Genomic DNA, 21019 nt, shown 5'->3' with positions numbered 1-21019 from the left:
GCCTTAAGTAGGCCAAGCACCAGCCTCATCCTAAGTCATTTCCAAAACTGTGCCAAACTCCTCTGTATTGTCTGTCATGCTGGAATTCTGCTCTCAGTGTTGCTCAGACTCATACAATAGGACAGATCACCTGCTGGAAGGACCTGCTTCTTTCTCTGTCAGCTACAGAAGATATCATAGAATCATGGCAACACCTTAGTATTAAATGAAATGACACAGCTGCAAAAAGTTAAGCTTTCAGACACAGAGGATGTCCTTTAGGTCAGAAATAGAATTGATAACATTTAAACCTTAAATACCACATGCAGACAACAGGTTTAAATTGGTCTATATGTTAATCTTATAGACCATGTAGAGCCAGCCAAAGAAAACCAGCACTTGAATGACTAACAGGAAAGAAAAGGTAATTAAATTCCATTTATAGGAAAGAGAGGAAATGGGTTATTTGCCAAACTTGTTTGTGCTTGTGATTTCCAGTGTCCTACAGACCTGTGAACTTTTTGTTCTCTTCAGCGTCAGTTCAGTTCAGAGATGGGGGGAAAGAGGAAACTTTGTTTGAAGTGTTCCTGCAGGCAACCTAAGGGCTCTTACCTATCCAAGTACCCCATGGGGGTTTGTTCCTGTACAGCGCCTCCTTAGTTCCACTCACATTACCATCCTGAGTGCATTCAGATTCAATATATTATATTTTGACTAATATCTAAAGACTACCCATCACTTAATGATTTCCTCACAAAACAGACATGCACTAGAAGCAGACAAATCTGTGCCATGAACTAATTACTTGAAAATCAGAAGGAAACCAGTGTGAATTACAGGACCACAGTAAAACAAATACCTACGCAGAACACACCCCTGAAAAAGTTTTTCCACCAGCTTAAACAAAGGATCAACTAAAATACACGGGCTTTTTCATTAATTTTGGCAAAAGCTTCACATGTTTATGGATAAAGAAAAGGCACATTCGGAAACATGCAATTCTTGTTATTTTAATAACCATGAAACATAAGCTTGAAGAATTATTAAGCAAAGAGGAAAGGCAAAATTATACAAGGCAGTTGCTTTAAGTACTTGCTTAAACTTGTAAAGGGTGTTACCTGTTGCTATTAAATACTTTCATTTTCCACCACTTTCAGTTCTGCCAACTTAGCAGTAAAGATCAAATCCGAATCAAAAAAAAAAAGAAAGGTCTCTCCTGTTTTCAAGCAATCTAAACTTATTTTCTCCTAAACCAAACAATAGAATAGAATCCCGTGCATCCTGTGCTTGGCCAATCTCTGAAGAATGCTTGAAAGCAAAACATAAATCAAAAGAAGTCAGTACTCACTCGTCACTCCTGTATGTATTTTTCAAGATGCCTTTACAATGGATTTAGCTAAGACATTAAAATATTGCTTAGAAACATTCATCAGAAACAACAGCTGAAAATTTTAATGCAGCTGGCTCTCCACTAGCTCTCCCAAAACAAAACATTCATTCCCCAAATGCAGAGCTGGGCTGTCTTCAGCATACAGTCTAGAGATGCAGTTTAGCTCACAGGATGTTCAGTAGTATCTATGTTCTGCAGCATCAGCCTTTCTTTTCTTTGAGATACCCTTTAAATTACAGAGCAATCAAACTCATTATATGGGAAATACAGATTATGCATTATCTGTTACTGCCATCACTGCTTACTACAGATAACTTTAGTTTAAAAAAACAAAACAAAACAAAACAAAAAACATGTTAGGGAAAGGCTCAGGGCTTCTTACAGTTTGGTTTTTCTTTTTTAAATGAAGTAATTTCAATATGATACCAGGAAGGTTACTTAGAAATATTATGACAAGTTTTATTGAACCTGTAACAGTACATTATGACATCAAGTATGTGCTAGTCTAAATAGCTCTAGGAATTGCTCAATGGATTATTCATCACAGTATGACTGACTTCTTGATTGGAAAGATAAATATATATATATATATATATATATACACACTTGAAGTTACCTAATGCTTAAAATAAAATAGTTTTATTGCCAATCATGACTTAACATGATTCAACTTCCCATCACATTAGCATTTACTAAGACCACCACCCCAAAATGCTGCAACACTCGCAATCTCTTTGGAAACATAAAGCTCAGGCAAGACTGTAAAAGTGGACTGATAGTAACTTGTTACAATCTGTGCACCTAAATAAAAAACACGCTTATTGCTACAAATTACACCTTTAGGAGACTAGCAAGTAAGATTACCGGAGCAGGAGCAGAGTCTGTGGGACAAGGGTTTTGTCTGTAATAACTTCTAGCCAATTGTACCATCAAAGTATCGGAGTCACTCTTAATTACTAGAATACTCATGCTAAAGTACGATTCCTATCTCAGCTGGAACAGTCACATTTACTAGAACAACTACACAAAGGGCGTGATAGGCACCCCACAGCTTGTTTCCCAACCTTCAGAGGAGACTCTTTCCCATGAATCTTCCTTGCATGTTACAGAAGACATAAGGGCACAGTGGCTTCAAAGGTCACTATGCAGAAAAAACTGCTGTCACATCACATTCGTACACAAATCAAAAGCATTCCTTTGGCATGCAATAAGCTGGATTCTACAGTCTTTACCCAGACAAAATTTGCAGAGATATCACATAGATAACAAGCAAAAAGGTTTAAGGTGTGGCTGGGTAAGGCAAAGCTCTCAGCAAGTCACCTGCATTCCAAGCAGAGAAAGCCTGTACATCTCGGAATTTGTGTACTTGGAGACACAACTGCTAATATTTGTTTATATTTCCAAAATACTTTGATGCGGTCTCCAAGGCTGTGGAATTCAACTTACAATTAATGTAACCACTAAATCAAACAGTAAGATACACCAACTTATTAACTGCATGTGACAGCACAAATGGCACCAAGAAGAGGTTCTGGCCAAACCAACCAACAGTTTTAGGAACCCCAATGAACAACAAAAAACCCTCCCCCCGCCTCCCCCTCAAAAAAAAAGCAAAGGAAAAAAAAAGAATTAAATAAATGTTAACTGCAGTATTCATTGCCAAAGCAATTCTACTCTTCAGAAAGAAACACCCATTTATACACTACTCAGAGAAAGAGTAAGTAATTTGCCTCTGGTCAAATGCAAGAAGCCCCAAGTAAAAATGATAAATTAATTCCATAACAATTTTGCTGCTGAAATGCTTTCTGAAATACATCCCCGAGAACAAACTATTTCTCTCTCTCTGATGCTATCTCATCCACTATCATAATTTTCAAGTCAGTAAACCAACATTTCAGTAAAGCCAACGTGCTCCAGTCAAAGGCAGAACTTCTTTATCTGAAGACATCACAGAGACATTAGAAGACCAAGTATGTGTTTACAAGAAAAACAGGATCAAATTCTAAAACTCTAGAAACTGTACATGTACTATTAAGCAGCAGTTAAAATAGCACTTACACGCCACTTAGCACATTTATAGATTGCGTTCTCAGCCCATATCCAGTGTCTTTCAAATTGGAAACAATTCCTAAGACATTAATGTTGGAACCTTTTGATCCGAAGTCTTTTTCACTGTACATTATCATATGTGAGCTTGTGAAGTCCTGTCAAAAAAAGAGAAATGCCGTAAGAAGAAAGCTATGCGATGACTCAATGCGCTCAGGAGATAACAACTCTATATTCTTGGAACTTACACCAACAACAGGTCTCAGTGACTGCAGCTCTTCATCATAGCCACCCCAGTCTGTCCAGTCCCGATATTCTCCTTCTTCCAGTAAATACTGGTGGCCTTCAAACCCAGGCTTTTCATATGCGACCCAACTAAACAACAACAGAGACTGTGTGTGAAAATGGACTACTGCCACTATGTGTTGTTATGTGTGAAATTTGTTCTTTCTCCCATCTTCTGTTAAAGATACAGGTGTCTCCTAAATGTTTCTCCCACTGGCATTAACATAATTACATTACAATTTCAAAAGGGGGAAAAATAATTCTGATAAAACTACTTGCAAAGCTTGCCAGAGGTGGAAGAAAGAAGCGAAGATTTACATTATGATGACCACTCTGTTTTGATACAGTGTAGTCAGGTAGAAAGACAAGGTATAAAAGAAATACATCAACTCCTCCTGGCTTGTAATGACATACGACTTCCAGGTTAGTTTGAGAATCTTTGTGTCCTTCTCTAACCAAAGCTAGATGAAATTCTGCAACTTTTCAGTGCATGGAGTTTAAAACGGTTATACAATTAAACAACGCTACAACAGGTGAGAGAGAAGTTAGCAGACGTAGGGTGCTTTGACTGCTAGACAGCCCTTCTCTAACCACTGTGAAACCACGGTTACAAAAGTATTTACTCCTGTTGTGACTATTTCCAAAGTTAACTCAGATGGAAATCTAAAATAAAAAACAAATAGTTTCTGAATTTATCCACTGCAGTTTCAAATCTAGTTAATGCTTAATACTGAAGAAGAAATACTGCTAGTGGTTTTTTCTCATACTTACACTCCACCCAGTACTTTGATGGATCCCACTGATGTAAGCGAAAGTCGTGTCTTTTCTTCTGATTCCTTCTCACTGAGCATAAAGATCTCAGATTCTACTTCCACATGTCTCCCTTCAAAGAAAGGCTTCTCATAAATGATTATCTGTCACAGAAACAAAATAAAAGAAAAGCTGCAAAGAGCATGACAAATTCTGATAGCAGTCAATTTCTTTTGCATGGCTGCATAAAGGGAGAAGGATAAGATTATCTCTGTTGGAGAGGGTCCAGAGGAGAGCCACAAAGATGACTAGGGGGCTGGAGCACCTCCCCTATGAAGACAGGCTGAGGGAGCTGGGCTTGCTCAGCCTGGATAAAAGAAGGCTGCAGGGTGACCTCACTGCAGCCTTCCAGTACCTAAAAGGAACCTATAAACAGAAGGGGAATTGACTCTTTACAAGGTTTGGTAATGGCAGGACAAAGGGAAATGGTTTTAAGTTGAAGGAGGGAAGATTTAGGTTGGATGTCAGAGGGAAGTTCTTTGCTATGAGTGGTGAGGTGCTGGAACAGGCTGCCCAAAGAGGCTGTGGGTGCTCTGTCCTTGGAGATGTTCAAGGCCAGGTTGGATGGGGCCCTGGGCAGCCTGGTCTAGTATTAAATGTGGAGCTTGGTGGCCCTGGCTGTGGTAGGGGGGTTGGAGCTTCCTTGAAGTCCCTTCCAACCCAGGCCATTCTGTGATTCTGTAATTATGAAAGTAATTAATGAGGGTCTCCCTTTTCAGGATGTCTTCCCTTAGACATGCAGCATTAGGATTTAAATGTTCGTTACCTGTCTGCATCATGCAGGTAGCTGTTAATACTGTTATTTGCATATGTGATAGATGCCTAAATTAGACAAATTGCAGTTTCGTGGTGTGGTAACATGCAGCATGACCAGCCACTAAGCAGGCGGTATGTGATCAAGATATACTTATCTACCCACATGCAGCTGATGTGTGATAGCAGGACAATCAAATAAATACTGATTTTTACCTTTGGGTCTCCAGGACATTCTACTTTGCGGCCACCCTATTGGAGAAGGAAAAAGAAAAAGAGAGAGAGAAAAAAATGAATAGTCTAAGTTAAGTTGTCTTCAACTCTTCATAAAAAGCTGGAATTAGAATGAAATCTATTTTGTAGATTGCACGTGATAACTAGGAAGATCAAAAAAAGTGGATGCAAATCAAAAGTTCAATAATTTTATAGATTAAAATTTTGTGTTTTTTCAACTTACGTTTCTATGAGTCTTGAAAACAATTTACCACCTTAAGACACTGCTTCTATCATATAAATGAAGGTCACATAGCTGACAAGTAATAATGATATGTTACCATTTTCAAAGGCCTCATAGACCTAATGTAGGCTTCCTTCTTCTCCCAGAAAGCTAAATTGGGATATTCACCGGGCTCCAACATTAAAGGTTCTCCCTGGAAACCGGGTTCTTCATAAATTAGCCATCTAAAGTAAAGGGGGAGTAAAAAGCAAAAAGTAAAAAAAGAAAAGAAAAAAGAAAAAAACAACAACAACAAAAAACTCCAACAATAACAACAACAAAAACCAAACCATAAACAACAAACCCCAAATGAAGAAACAAACAAAAAAAATAACAAAAAAAAAAACAAAAACCCAACCAAACAAAAAAAACCCCCATCATTCCTGAACAGAAAAAGGACAGGGCAAACTTGATTCAGGAAAAAAAAAATACAATAATAATAATAACTAAAAAATAGTGTACCCCTAGAACTTTGTTTCTTTGTCTTTACCATCAAAATTCTCAACTACAAACTGGCGCACTTGCAAACTCCAGTATCTGTGCAGGGAAGCACCTTACCAATGCATGTGTCATGTCTGAATAAGTTAGAAAACTTTAATGCCATGAACAGACAGTCAAGAATTTGATTGTCTTATCTGGAAGCAACACCAGCTTTGAACTGAATTTTCAAGACTTAAGGGTACTTGTATTATTTTAGAATAGCCTTAAGATATTGAGATCAGACTTCCTAGAAGTTGAAAGATCTCTATGAACCTAGACTTGCATTTGTTGAAAAACCTACTCAATGGGGAACTCAAAACGTGTATTACAAGCCTGTTAAACAAAAACACAAAACCCAAACTAAACCAGAAACCCTACAAAACACTGATTCTACTGAAATCTACTTCTTCATAGTCTGTATCTGCCATTGATGTCTTTCAAAGCAGACTCATTTTCAACATTCCTGACTTGAAAAGCAACAGTAGTTTTTCAAAGCATTTTCAAGAAAATCTTGACCAGTAATCACCTGCTGGAAACAAAGAAATCTACTGCTAACGTGTGCATAGAGGATCACAATGTGTATCTCCCAGTTAGATCTACCGGTCTCTCAGAAGAGGAGCACGAGGCAGGTTATAAAATGCTAAACAGAAACACCTCATACAATCAAAGGGTTGCCTGCTTAAGGATCATAATGTATAAATCTGGTGCCATGAGAAAGATAAATAATTAAATTAATCTAACACTTTAAGCTAATGTAAACTGGCACATATTGGTCTAGCTTCAATGCAGACACATGGTTCCAAGAAACAAAGAACTTTGCTTTTACTGATATGTTCAGCCAAACACTGAATATATTGTGTGCCCTAATAGCCACTCAACTCAGTAAGCTCTCAGCTTCCCAGAAGAATTTTAAGTACATGGGAAACCAAGAGGAGAGTACAATCAGAAGATAATGGTGCATTGCCTCATTTTTGTTGGCAGCTTTTAATAAACACACTTAAGCACGCACAGTGGGAAACCTTCAGATAGAACCACACCTACATGGTGAAGTGACTCAGAATCAAACCTCCCTCAGCTGCCAATACAGTGAACTATGTCATGCTTGTAAACTAAGGAAAAGAAAGAAAGAATCCTGCAACATGCAAAGAAAAAAAAAAAAAAAAAAAAAAAAAGCAGTAGCAATTCACTGTATTTCTTATGCAACCAATTGGCAGAAGTAACAACTTTCCACACTGGATGAAGAGGAGTTGGTAACTGAGAGTTACCACCAGTTGGTAACTATTTTGTTTCCTAGTGAAAATACTAGTCCATTTTTCTTCTAGGGATCCAAATACAGCTGAGAGAATTTAAAACTTCAAATAGTTTACACAAATTTAGTGCAGAAATGCTCTCGCAGTGATGTAGAACAGGGATCAGTCAGAAGTTGAGGGCTACACACAGGTCTTGCTTCCTTTGCTAAAAAGTGGTTACTTCACTAGTCAAGGAATGCTTCCAAGCGAGGAACAGAAACAATGTTGGAAGGTAGATGAAATGAATTAATAATAAATCCCCAAATAAGCTCTGATTTTATTACTCTTGGTAAACATGTAATTTGGATTGAGTTTGCAGTTCAACATTAATAACCTTCTATCAAAGAACTATGTCGACATTTTAAGTTTTTCCTACATACCCAAGTGCCTCAATGTTTTCCTCCAAAATAGAAGTGTGAAAATTCATCAGATAAAATACCTTCATCTGATAACTAAAGCACCTCATCCATCATGAGGTGTATTTGAATATCATTTTGCAGTGATATGTAATACCATTCCCAAGTTGGGCAATTTTCAACGGTTAAAATATACCATTAGCAAAAAGGCAAATGCTACCACAGCCCAAACATTGCACAGCCGCCAGGTTTGTACACCCTGCAAAACATTCTGCAGGACCCAGGACCACTAAAAGTGGTTACATTCCCTGTTTCTGAATGCAGCCTCCCTCCTTTGCGCACCAATTTTGCTGGTGCCAGTTTGAGGCGCACTTTAAGTACTGATTTACTTATTGTGTTATCAAAGTTATCTACGGTAACTGGCTTGTTCCTTGGTCTCCTTTGTCACAAAATCTTGCTTAGTTAACGGCACATTATACACCTAACTTCTATGGCTGTACATTTTCAGGTGATATAGTATACATTCTTAGTTATCATTATATATATACATCAATTAAAATGCATAATTAAATAAAAGGATGCTTTCAAGAAACCAAACTTCATGTTAGGCCTTACTTCATTACAAGACAGCTTAAAAATGTTCTTTCTGTACAACTATTTCAAGTTTAGAGATGAAAGCAGGTAGGAAATGTGACTTATCGTAACATTTACCACCACCTCTCTCATTTCTTATAAGTTTGCCTGAACGTGAAAAAAGCAGCATAAGAAAATTCTTACTTTTACTGCAAATTCTTTTACCCCGTGCAATAAGAAGAAAAATAAAACATTATAAGGTATCATCCTAACCAGGTGTGAAACATTACAGTGATGTAATGATGTTACAGTCAACAAGAACTACCAAAACATCTGACTGGAATAAACACAGCCTGCTTGCATGTCTGATAGATGTAATCAATGGTTTAAAACAAATTCCTTTCATAGCAGTACACGTTCACACAAAACTATGCACTTACATGCCCCAGTGTACTTTGATAGAACAAGTCTTCTGAGTGCTGCCAAACACCCCTGTTTCCTCTGTGTCGTCAAAAAAGGAAGTCACGATTCCAAGCCCTTCAGGTTCTGTATACAAATCAATTTGACTGACCCTGTAATCCTGAAAAAAACGAAGATTGCAATAATTACCCCTTCTGTGCTGTAATTAATGTGGCCAACTAAAACAGCTTTGTAACTCCTGTTTGTTTTAAATTGCTTCCCCTTCTTGTCAATTACTACTATTATCAGATTCCTGTCATAAAAGTAAAACTAGGCCAGTTGCCTGTCTCTGTTTGGACCAAGACCTCAGCCAGTCAATCTTTAATCAGCATGTACATTGTTTACATTCTGCCATCTAGGCAGGAATGCATCTTCTTTCATCAGTTAATATCTCCTCCAGCAAATTAAATCCTAACACAACAAGCAAGCCATTCATGTGAAGAACTAATTTAAACAAGAACTGTAGTTACAAGCAATATGTATTCTTCTCTTTTTCTTTAGTAGTCAAATCTCTTTATAGCTCATGGTTACTTTGGCAATCTGCAAACATATATACTTAATGGTAGGTTAAAAGTGCATGTAGGAAGGCTGTTTCCACCACATATGAAAACCCTTGACAGGTTTGTACTCACAAGTTTTATTTTTGACTAACAAAAAGGATTTGAAGTTGTTTAACACTAAAGTTGGGTGTAAGTTTGGTCGATACACTGGAAAAAACACAACAAAAAAACCAGACCAACAATCCATGTGTTTTCAAAATACAAGTCTGTGGAATTACTGATAGTTTTCTGGAAAGATTTTCCCAAGGGATTTACCAAGCTGAAAAGCATATCCATACATAAGTTTCTATAGCATTTACTGGGCTATTCCAATGAAGAGCAGTTTTCTTTCTGATGTATCCTTTTGCTGCATTTTAGCAAAATCCCTATCACAAAACAAACAAACAATCAAACGAAAACAACAGAAACCCCCCACCCCCTCACACTGAGATTATATGAGAAATTCAACATGCAAGACTATTTTCTTATCAGTATAAAACTTCTTCAAACACTGGGACTTATACAAGATTTTCTTTACTTATCTTACTTACCTTAACAACATGTCTTATTGAACCAATCACCGCAGGCTTTAGAGACCCACATTCATTTTGCTCTTCACCTGCACCCCAAATATCTGGGAGTTCTAGTTCTCCTTCTTCCAGAGGAATAGAGGGACCTTCAAAATTTGGTTTTTCATAGAGTATCCAGCTTAAAATAAAAAAATAAATTATCAGTTTAAAATGTTTTATCAAGTGTGAGTTTCAAAAATCATTTTTCCATTTAACAATTTTTTATTTCACAAGAAGCACTATTTCCAGACTCTCCATACCACTCCAACAGAGCTTATTCACCCTCCAGACTCCCCATGCCACCCCAACACAGCTAACTCACTCAACAACGCTGATGCAAGTCATTCCTGGTCTCTGTGATATTTTTTAAAGCAATTATAAAAACAAAGGTGCCTACTGCTGACTTTGTAATTTCACCAAAAACTTCTCCACCCTTTTCAAACTGATGATATGGGGCTGCAGGAGTGCTGTTAATGTACTCCAGTCTTCTGCACGAGATACTAATCAGGACCAATTTGTAGGTCAGAAAATGTTGACACTACAGACTGCTGTGTCATGTATAAACAGACAGGCTACCTGGATACTATGAACAGCACCCTGCAGTACTACAGGGACTGGAATAGATGTGCCGAAGAATGCTCAGAGACAACTTTATTTTTAACTGTAGGTTTGAAGAAATAAGTAGATAAAAACGATACCCATTCACAACTTTAAAACTCTCCCCTAAAGTTCTCAGTTGAAGGGAATAAAAAAAATAATATCCCCTTAGTGCAACTGAAAACCATGTTGGAAAAGAACAGAACACTTCCTAGGATCTCCTACAGCAGCTAGTCCTTGTTTATCCAGCTTGCTATCAGATTATTACTTTTGAGAAACTACTGTTTGACCATATTATAGCCTGGTCACAGCTTAAATTACCATACTATCCAGGCTAGTAATGGCTGCTCTTTTAACACTATAAAGAAGGTGGCAGATGAGCTGGCTTTTAAATAGCCTCGGATAATCCAGCTTTCAGAGAAAAATTCCCTCTAGACTCACCAAAGAAACATCTACACTATCACATCTTTGGCTAAGTAAGGAATTCATCTTCTTCATCCAGATTAACGTAGCTCTAACCCACGTCAAACCTGTCTTCAAAATTCTTAGCTATCCTGTTAACATAACTCAAACGCTGTTTAAGAATCCGTAAAGGAAGAAGAAGCAAAGGGCAGCGTGGACGGAATTTGTCCTTTTATCCCACTGAGGTGAAATGCTGAACTCTTACAGATGGTAACACTCACTCCAATTTGTCAGCAAAGTTAGCTAGTACAGAACTTCATATTGCAGGAGGTGAAATACCACATTTCCTTTTTCAAAGGTGTCTACATTACGTTGCCAACTGAACACTGGTTCAGTTCCAAAGTATTTCCAGATAGATAAAAATCTCTGGGTAGATTTATCAATGATAAAGAGTTAAAATTCATCTTACCATCCTCTGATAACTTTAACTAAGATTGTCGGTGACAGAACCCAAGAACTGCAATCCAGAACATCGTGGAAAACTTCAATAATATTCTCTTGATTGTCTGAATCACAATATATCACCAGCTGTGTTTAAAACAAAACCAACAACATGTATTTTTATCTTGCTATGCTTTTAAATACGGAGAGGTACAGTGAAGAATACAAAATTGGTCTTACCTTCCCAGGCCTGGGATTGATTTTACTTTGCCCATTTCTTGAAAGTGTCTAATAAACAGTGGGGAGAAAAAAAGTCATATAAAGTCATACAAACCAAACCAAACATCTATTCAATAAAGATGTTAAACTATAAGTTACTGAAACAAAGTGAAAATTACACTGAATAGTGAAAAACTTCACCTACACCTTGCTCCTGCCTCATTCCTCCTTCTTCCTCAAGAACAATACCTCGCCATGAATACACACTTCCTAATTATTATTTCTTTTAATTATCATCTCACTGAAGACAAGTATTCCCACGTTTTAAATGTTCTAAAATTTCTTCTGATCGGCCTTCTACTCATTCCAGGAGTTTCAGATTCTGAGAGACTAAGAAAACTGGCATTATGAAAGTACATGCTTTATAATTGTAACGATATGAATGAATATGTTAGTGCCTGGAAACCACAAAGAATTCAATAATTTTGAAGGAATAGGTGATAAGAAGCATGGTGGCATATATGCTTATGAACTAGATATTATAATCAAATCTTTTGTTGAACACCTTCTAACAAGGTAGGTATTCTTCAAAAAGTATGAGGCTCTGTAATAAGCAGTAGACTAAAAAATGCTGAGAAGAAATAAAATACACTCAGGTACACAAAACTCTGTAACAGTACCTCTAAGTCCACAGCGAACTGTATGATATAGGTAGGCTATATGGGAAAATCTGTGGCTGTATCATGTGATCTCAAAACAAATAAAGAAAGGGTTGTAATTATGTGTGGCTTTCTAGCAAGGATAGAAGCATTAATTCTTGGACAGGGTCCCGCTCTGCTAGGTACTATTCATACAAAACAAAAATGAGACCCTGACCTCAAATGGCTCACAGATGAAGATAAGCAGAAACACGTGCAGGGAACTAATGAGAACATATTAGTCATCATGCAGGGCTGGTAGTGGTCTCAAGAGAGAGTTCCTAACCACCACTGAATTTTTGTAGGCATCATCAAGACAAGCTGAAGCATGACTGGTCTTTCAGCCTGTGCTTCAATTCCAGTTAGAACACGCTCTGTGCGAGTCACTGAGTGCCAAAGTTGTTGTTTTAGGCTGCCCTTACTCTTTCCCTTCACACTGCCCATTAGTCTCTTCATCACCATTTTCTTCGTCAGATGAAGATGCACACCATGTACATGTCAGACAAACTTTTTTGATACCTGTCTATCTTGAGCAAGACACTTCGGAGTCAGCAATGGTGCTGCAGAAGACTTGGAACCCAACAGAGCCTAATGAACTTCTCCCAAGAGCAATCTTATGTGTGTACATATTTCCTTGCCACACTGTGCCTCCACACTCTAATGAAATAGTGAAATCCACTCTGGCACAACAATTTAAGTGACAAAAAGTCAGCACCTACATTAGTCATTTCATTTTGAAATCCAAACAGGACCACTTGAAGTCAGAACTCCTTTAGAACTGGCAATATGAGCCAGCACTGCTGCAAGTAAACAACCTAATTTTCAACCCTACATTAATTAAAAACTTCTCATGAAAGAAAATCGACATCCTCAAAACTGTAAGGTAGAATGGATGATTTCCTTCCACAAGGTGCAGAAGGAAGAAGTTATCTCTACTTCCCCAGCCATTTTAGTAGAACTGTAACAGCAGATAATCTGCTGCTTTAGCAACGAACTGCTCAAGCTTTTTATATGCTGCTTCAGTCCCACAGATCACATCAATAAGGCTATCAAACTTTGCAAAATATCTTTCTTCCTGGAACAATAAGAACCAACATCTGCAGAAACAGCAAATACTGTTGGTTCAAAATACTGAGAGCAGAAATCAGTTTTTACATTGGGGTAAAATTGGCTCTGAAGGAAAACACAGGTCTACCTTCGCTCCTGGTGAACAGATGCTCATAATCAAATGGAGGGGCATCCCTCCACCATAGCAGCACTTTCAATAAACGCTACTGTTCATTCGTTAGGAATGCTTTAAGAATTATGTATTTTCTATCAAACGCATGACAATACTGGGAGCAGAAACAATGGACTAAGAAAGTTTGCCTTGTTATCCTTATAATAGCGTAACAACCAAATGTCTGACTGGAAGAACAGAGAGATTATTCTTAAAAGAACAGGCAAAAGTTTTCTGAAATTTGACTAAAGCATCCTGCTGATCTAGGATAAAAAATAGATGTAGCATGAGATTTGTTTAAAAAATAAAAATAAAAGCATGAAGACATATTCAAATGTATCCTTTCAATCCCTACTCGTGAAGAGTCTTAGAATAAAGGCGTGTGCCTCCGGTGGCGCAGCGGTAGAATTCCCGTTTGCAACACCAGGGGGCCCGGGTTCGAATCCCCTCCTGTGGAGCAGGGGGTAGAAGTGCCGCTCTGCTACACAGAGGGCTCGAATCCTGGGAGTTGGACTCGATGATCTCTAAGGTCCCTTCCAACTTGCACAATACTATGATACTATGATACTATGATCACAGAGAAACATAATCATTTTAAGAGATGCCATCATTTTTTCATGTGTAGTAAACATCAGATGAAACTGCTACTACACCCATGCTCATTCTGTGCAGTTGTAATCTATGCGTATCCCGCTATGAAAGGAAACAAAACAAAAGCTATGCGCGGTAACTTTCAAGATAGATTTTCAATGACATAATACTTACATCTACATCTAATAAACCAGTGGGGACATTTGATTCATATCTGTTTGCCCCTAACCAGCTGGAAAAATTTTTTTCTGGGTTCCCATAGTTAGGCATTTGTAAAGTTAGCTCTTTTTTTGCACTATCTGCTTGTATGTACTTCTCCATGTAACTTGGAAACTTCATATCTGAAAGAGACTGGATAACAAAAACAAAGAATTAACAGTAATTCAGCAGTCAACTCATGAAATGCAACCACGTAAAATGTTGTTCATCTTTTATTACCTCGGGTTTTTGAGGCAGGCTGAATGGCCCAGAAGCATCCTGTTGTAAAGAAGGTATCCCTGAGGAGTCTGCTATAAAAGCTGTGTTATTTACTGAGGTCACAGAAGGATTAAAAAACTTTTCTTTAGAAGTAGATGACAGCAAACTCGAGAAGAGCGAGCTTTTTTCCAGACGGGATCTCTTAACTTCACCATCTGTACCATCCGTGTTCTCTTTTCCATTTATTTCCTGAGTAAAGGTAGGTTCCTCTCTATTACATGACTGAAGGGCTTTGAATATTATACTTTGCTCTGTTGATGCACGCTTGGGCCTGACTCTGGCTATAGTTTCCAGACTTTGTATTTTCATTTGTTGAGTTGGTAACAGATCCTGTGCTTTTTCCCTTCTCAGTCCCAAACCGAAGGTAAATACACTAGGATCAAATACTTTCTCTAAATTGTCTTCGTGAATCGGAGGCATTGCAAAGTGGGGTGCTGGAGACTTGGGAAGCTTTGACCTTTTCTTCTTCTGTGGTAAACAAACTGAGCTGTCCAAGTTTTTTATTGTTTCAGCAAACTTCTTCATGTCGGTTGGAGAATCAAAAACAGCATCATCTTCAGCAGAGCCATTACAAGTTTTGCCTGGGCTCTCTGGAGTACTACTGCTGTGCTCCGACACCAATATACCATCAAGACTGCCATCATCATACTGCTGTGCCGCAAAGGTCAAATCTCCCGGCTTTGCATTTTTATCTCCATTTTCCACCTTCTGAGATTCTGGCCCACAAAGCTGATGAGACTGTAGAGGATATTTATCACCATTGCAGGCTGATAAGACCTCTGTGTCTGGTGGTACCTTCTCTTCATTTCTGTGGAGTTCTGAGCTTGTGTTATTTTGCTGGTAGGAAATATCATGAACACTTTCACTTTTAACAGGCGAGTGCAAAGATGGTTTAAAAGGAGAACTTTCCTTTTTAACTGCGCTTAATTCTGGATCAGGTTGCTTCAGAGAGGCACCACTGGCATCAATTTTGCTGCTTTGGTTAAAAAGGGATATTGCAGCTTTTACTTTAAGCTCTGTTCCTTTCCCGACGTCCTCGTAAGATGCAGAGCCTTCTTCATTTTTGCCTTTTAATTCCACAGTGCTATCTTTCTCTGCTGTGCCATTCTCAAATAACTTCTGGCGACTGTTTTGTTTATTTAATGTTTTATCAGGCTGCTCACTTTCCTTAGGTTGTTTTCCAAATATCAGCTTTGCTCTACCAACAAACGTGCTTGGTACAGTATTACTTTTTGAAGCAGAGATATCAGCAGGCCTCTGGCTCTGATTGGCACATTTATTTTCAAACAAGGAAATTTTGTTGGCAATGCTGTTGTTAGTTTTATTAACTGGTTTTTCAAGAGTATCCTGCTCACTTTCTAAACTGTCTTGATTTGTAGGCGCTTTAAAATTCAGCTCCACATTCTTCGGTTTGGCTGGACTATAGGAGGCAAAGTGATACACAGTTACATCTTTTAGTACTCTTGAAGAGACTTGTAACAATTCGTAAAGCAATAAAATGCAGCATTAAAATCATTTTCCCATAGTCATGATCAGCTTAAATTTCAGTATCTCAAAAGGAATTAAAGATGACAAAATAATTAAACACTGACTAAGGAAAATACATTTCAAATGTAAGTAATTCTTTAATGCTCAGCAAAACAAAGACACAGAAACACAGCAGCCTACAGCATCTCCAAATGAGGCAGAGAACTACTTATGACTGACAGAAATTAAAATTTAATAGTGAACAGGCAGAATAAATTATATGCATGCAACTCCCTGCAGAGTTTAGGAAACAAATCCCAATTCATTAAGGTGATAATGAGTTGGTTAACATTAGAATATACCTCTCCAACAAGTTTTGAAGACATCTGCCCAGATTCTTTTCAGTACTTGCACTGCAGAAGCAATCACAGATCAAGTGAGAAACCTCTTCTGGATATTGCTGGTAGAAAATATCAGTCCCTGATCCACTGCAACTGCTCATCACTGTTAAGTTAAGGCCAACACTGCATGGGAGGACTCTCCCATTTTCTTCTGGTAATGTCAGCTAACATTTTAAATAGCATAAACTAACCCTGCTGATTTTACAAGAACTGAATTGGGAAATGCTTTTAAAATTTTCTTTAACAGAGTGGATAGAAAAGCACGCACTGTGAGGCTACAGCACATACCACTTGAAGAAAGCTGGTGACACACAGCTGATAGTTTAAAATCTCCTTCATCTGACTATCAACATCCAGAGAGAAGCATTTGTCCACGTCACCTGCTACTGCAGGTGTATGAACAACTGAGAAGAAACAAGGCATGTCTTCAAAATGTATCAGCCAGAAGTAAGGAGTACCAAGCAGCCCACCAGCACCTCAAAGTCAGACCTGCTCTCCACAGGAATCCGGAGACATTCAGCAGTGACAGAATGCACAGAAACAAAATCTTACAAACGTGGGAGATTAAAGAAACTCGCTTGCAGGGGCCTCATATGCTCTATCAATAATTCTCGTACTCATTGGTTTTGCTCTTCACCTACACAGCTATTCACGGAGCTGTGAAACAGCTCTTCAGTCCAGTGAAGAAGGGTGAGGTACAACTGAGTTAACACAAATGTAAAAACTGAATCCACTCCTTCCCTCTCTTCCTCAAGGAACCCAGCTCACGTAAGAAAGTAAACCCTGCCAGAACATCTTCATTGTACAAGCTTTTCTTCTTGAGAAAAGCACAAGGAACGAACTTAATGTGGTAACACAATGAACCCCAAATCAGCTGCCTAAGAAACTACACAGAAAGTAACTGCTGAAATCACTGAGTATTTTAGGAGAAGACTTCCTGATAGTGCTCACTGCTTGCTCAAATTGCTCTCAGCTGGAAGGTTCCTATGAAGAACACAAGACAACTAAAAAAAGGAAATAGTGAACTTACAAACACCTGACAGACTGTACCTCAAACAGAAGCTAAATAAAAAGCAATTGGAAAACTGAAGTCTAGAAGCAGGAAAAAAAGTATTCTTGAGGCAAACAAGGTGAGGAACTATGAGATAATATATTTCAACATACCTACACCCTAGTTTTCATTTGCAGTAACTTTGGAAAGTTAAGTTACTTCACATTATTTCTTTCCTGGAAACGTAAACAAGTTGAAATGGATCTCTGGTGGTCATCTAGACCAGCCTGCCACTCAGCAGATGCAGCTTCAATGTTAGATCAAAGTCGCTGAAGGTTCTGTCTGGCCAAGGGCTGAGCATCTCCAAGGATGGAAAATTTGCACCCTTACTAGCTAGGGAAAGGATTACTGAAGCAAATCAGCCACTTGCCCTATGAATTATTTTTATTTTATGTTCCATTGGGACTTAATTATTGCAACTTGCAACCAGGCTGCTGTCCTTTCACTGAAAGATCAAAAGAAACTGCTCTGCCTTTTCTAATGGAGAATTATCTCTATGGAGATAATGGTGAGATCTACTCATATCCTTCTCTCTGCTAAACAACGCAAAGTGCTTCAGCTTCTGCATATACTTGGCGTACCCCAGTGACATTATCTTCTTAACAGTACACTGAAAGACTCATTCCATCTTGTGAACATCTCCCTTGTGTTAGGGAAAGCAAGCTGAAAGGAGAGAGAGAGGTACCGGTCACCACAAAGGCCCAGTTTCTTCAAGAGCAAAAAACTCCTTCCTTCTCCTTTGACGCACTGGCTGTTTCTGCCAGCATAGCCCAGCACAGGCTTAACTGCCACCTGCTAGACGGATACACTAGAGGAAGAAGTTACACTTTCCTCCTACTTGTATTTTCAAGAGGTATCACTAGCACCTGGTAATCTTAACACTCATTTCCATACCATCCTCCCGTCAGTCTGTCACTTGCACTACTACATGTGTTTCAACACAACAAACAATACATATCTCCCTAATAAGATCCTTCTTTCCTTGTAAGTCTTGACACAAGCAAGCGCAATGGTTAACACTGATAGTTATCAGCCACACCTAAAACTTATGACAATGAGCAACTAACACCTCAAAGGTATAGTTTCAAGCTTCGCAAATTTACACACAAACAACTGCTTTGGCAACCTATATTTTACTCTGCAGTATTTTTGCAGAGCAGCAGACAAACAACTGATGCTGAAGAGCAATGAAAAGCTCAGCCTTGGAGCTCCATCCACCACAGCCTGTCACGTGCAGCTAAGCCTTTCATTTTGCCACTGAGGAATGCTGATGTTCCACACTGAGGAACACTGATTTTAAATATAGCTGAAGGACGCGTCTCTTTGCAAGCACTGAATTTCTAAGCTTGTCTAAGAAACTGTCTGAGAAGCTGTCCGAGTGCCCTTTAATTTCCCCTGCAGCATGGGGGAAAAAAGACAACCCACTGGAAGATGGATTCGCATAATGGTACAGGCACTTTCTTATAAATAGCCTGATGCAGTTGATCATTTCCACCCATTGCTGGCCAGGAACAAGCAAGCACAAGTGAAATACCGATGTCCTTCTCTTAGGCTATACCTTGCAGCTAACCTGTGTGAGCAAGCAGTTAAATCTCCTCTAATATAGTCATAAATTGAAGGTGACTCACATACTTGAAGCATACTGTTCAAATGTCCTCATCAAACACGTAACTGATGCCAAAACATCAGACTGAGGCAAGCAAAGTAAAATGGCACGTTAACAGAGCAGAAGAATTCAACAAGTGGGCATAGGCATACAAAGGCAGCTACAAAACCAAGTCTGAAAGTCCAAAATGACAACTAGAGCTAAGGCTGATGTGCTCAGCAAAATCCTAACAGCTGCCTGAGGTTTTATGTGCTGAGTGAGGTCTCAGGCCTAGTAAGTTCCTCTTTGAAAATCTAAAGGCAAAAGTATCCGGTGACTCCCAAGTGCCACTGTACACAGACATAAAAAGAGCAGACAGGAATTGCTATCACTACTTGCTGAGAACTGGCAAAAAAAGCTTCTTAAGGAGTATTTCTAAAGAACCTCAATCCTCAGAATTGGTACCACCACATCATTAGTAACAGACGTCACGCATTCTTTAATTGAAAATCAGCTTGATTATGCCAAATTGATCTTATAGGAGGGAAATGAATCTCTCCTTGTCCATCTTTATTCAAATGAGTGAATCAGTACTTTTCAGACTGAAGGGGTTTCAGGTAGAGTATCTAATGGTAATTTTTCCCTTTAAAAAATGAAGAAAGCATCCGATCTCCAGTCCCAAGCAGTAAGAAGAGAACAGAAACACGCCTTCTTCGAATACCGCCATTATATTTTTCCTTTCCTGTTTTACAACTTAACTCACATCCAGGTTTACAGCTCACATGCCCTGAAGGATGACCACAAATTACTGCAGATAATCCCCCACTGTATCAATTTATCAGGCTGAAGAAATAGCGTGATTCTGTGCAACAGTATCTACCAGAAGCATCATGAACCTGCTGAACACAGCAGTCCCCACCCTGGGCTAAAGTTCTTGGAGCAGCAGATAAGGTCAAAACACAAAGCAGCACACAGTCCACACTGCCAGGTGAGACAGAACAGGCTTCTATCCATTAAAATGAAGGCTGTCAGATGGGGTACTTGTCTATAACTGTAAGAGCACAGCAGAAGATAATTCTCTATGCAAGAAACCAAGCAGATACCCAGACAAACAAAAATCCTGCCATGCAAGTGCTTCTAACTTCATCATCACTAATGGTAGTGACACAAGGAGAAAAATATGCAGGTTACTTGCATTCAAAGTTGTAAAGATACAAAACTCCAGTGTTGAACATTTGTGAGCTCTGTCACCAGATGACAAAGTAGCACCATGTACAAAAACCACCACAATTTAACTATCAGAATGAGGTGTTTTCAATTCAGTTAAAAAGGGACAAATCAGAGGCAGCATTTCACAAACTGTGCAAAGAAAACATTCCTATTATCTCTGTACTTTGCAGATGTGAGAAGCATAACTGGAAGTATATATGGTTGTTAAGCTTTAACGCTTTCACGAACCTCTAGCACAAATGAATGGCAATTCTGAACTCAGTGTACCTCAGGTAGACTCTGACATGACCTACGAGTGAATGCACCACAAAGAGGAAAGCAATGCTGCCTATTACATACCCATGAAAACCAAACAATAGAAGTGACGAATACAATAAAATGATTCACAGAACAAAACCATGGGGGAGTCCAGGAAATCAGTAGCTGAAATCCTACTAATTATTACACTGCAAGTAACAAATATATCCACATCTTCCTAAGGAAAGTAGAGATCACATCTGCTTGACAGGCAACAACTGCTTAAGAAGTAATCATGCAAACTAACACATGCATAATACTGCAAATGCCTGATCTAAATCCCATGCGTAAGAATTTACATCCTTTGTCCTGCAAGTACT

At 38.6% G+C, this 21019-nt stretch overlaps 1 protein-coding gene across 1 annotated transcript in view; it reads right to left on the bottom strand.

Annotated features, from left to right (window-relative positions):
- The window catches only part of CRYBG1 (crystallin beta-gamma domain containing 1), a 94816-nt gene that overhangs the window by 20963 nt on the left and 52834 nt on the right, over positions 1–21019 (bottom strand). The window contains exons 4-14 of the mRNA XM_072332535.1: positions 14630–16088; positions 14366–14542; positions 11705–11752; positions 11493–11611; positions 10007–10163; positions 8898–9037; positions 5818–5944; positions 5480–5515; positions 4472–4614; positions 3664–3790; positions 3428–3573 (exon numbers count right to left, since the gene is read on the bottom strand). Coding sequence (XP_072188636.1) covers positions 3428–3573; positions 3664–3790; positions 4472–4614; positions 5480–5515; positions 5818–5944; positions 8898–9037; positions 10007–10163; positions 11493–11611; positions 11705–11752; positions 14366–14542; positions 14630–16088 — 2679 coding nt within the window. The remainder of the gene's footprint in view (positions 1–3427; positions 3574–3663; positions 3791–4471; positions 4615–5479; positions 5516–5817; positions 5945–8897; positions 9038–10006; positions 10164–11492; positions 11612–11704; positions 11753–14365; positions 14543–14629; positions 16089–21019) is intronic.

This window comes from Excalfactoria chinensis, chromosome 3 (genome assembly GCF_039878825.1).
Source record: "Excalfactoria chinensis isolate bCotChi1 chromosome 3, bCotChi1.hap2, whole genome shotgun sequence".
Classification (NCBI taxonomy): Eukaryota; Metazoa; Chordata; class Aves; order Galliformes; family Phasianidae; genus Excalfactoria; species Excalfactoria chinensis.
Note: the sequence above shows the minus strand (reverse complement) of the source record. Positions and strands in the feature narration are given on the sequence as shown.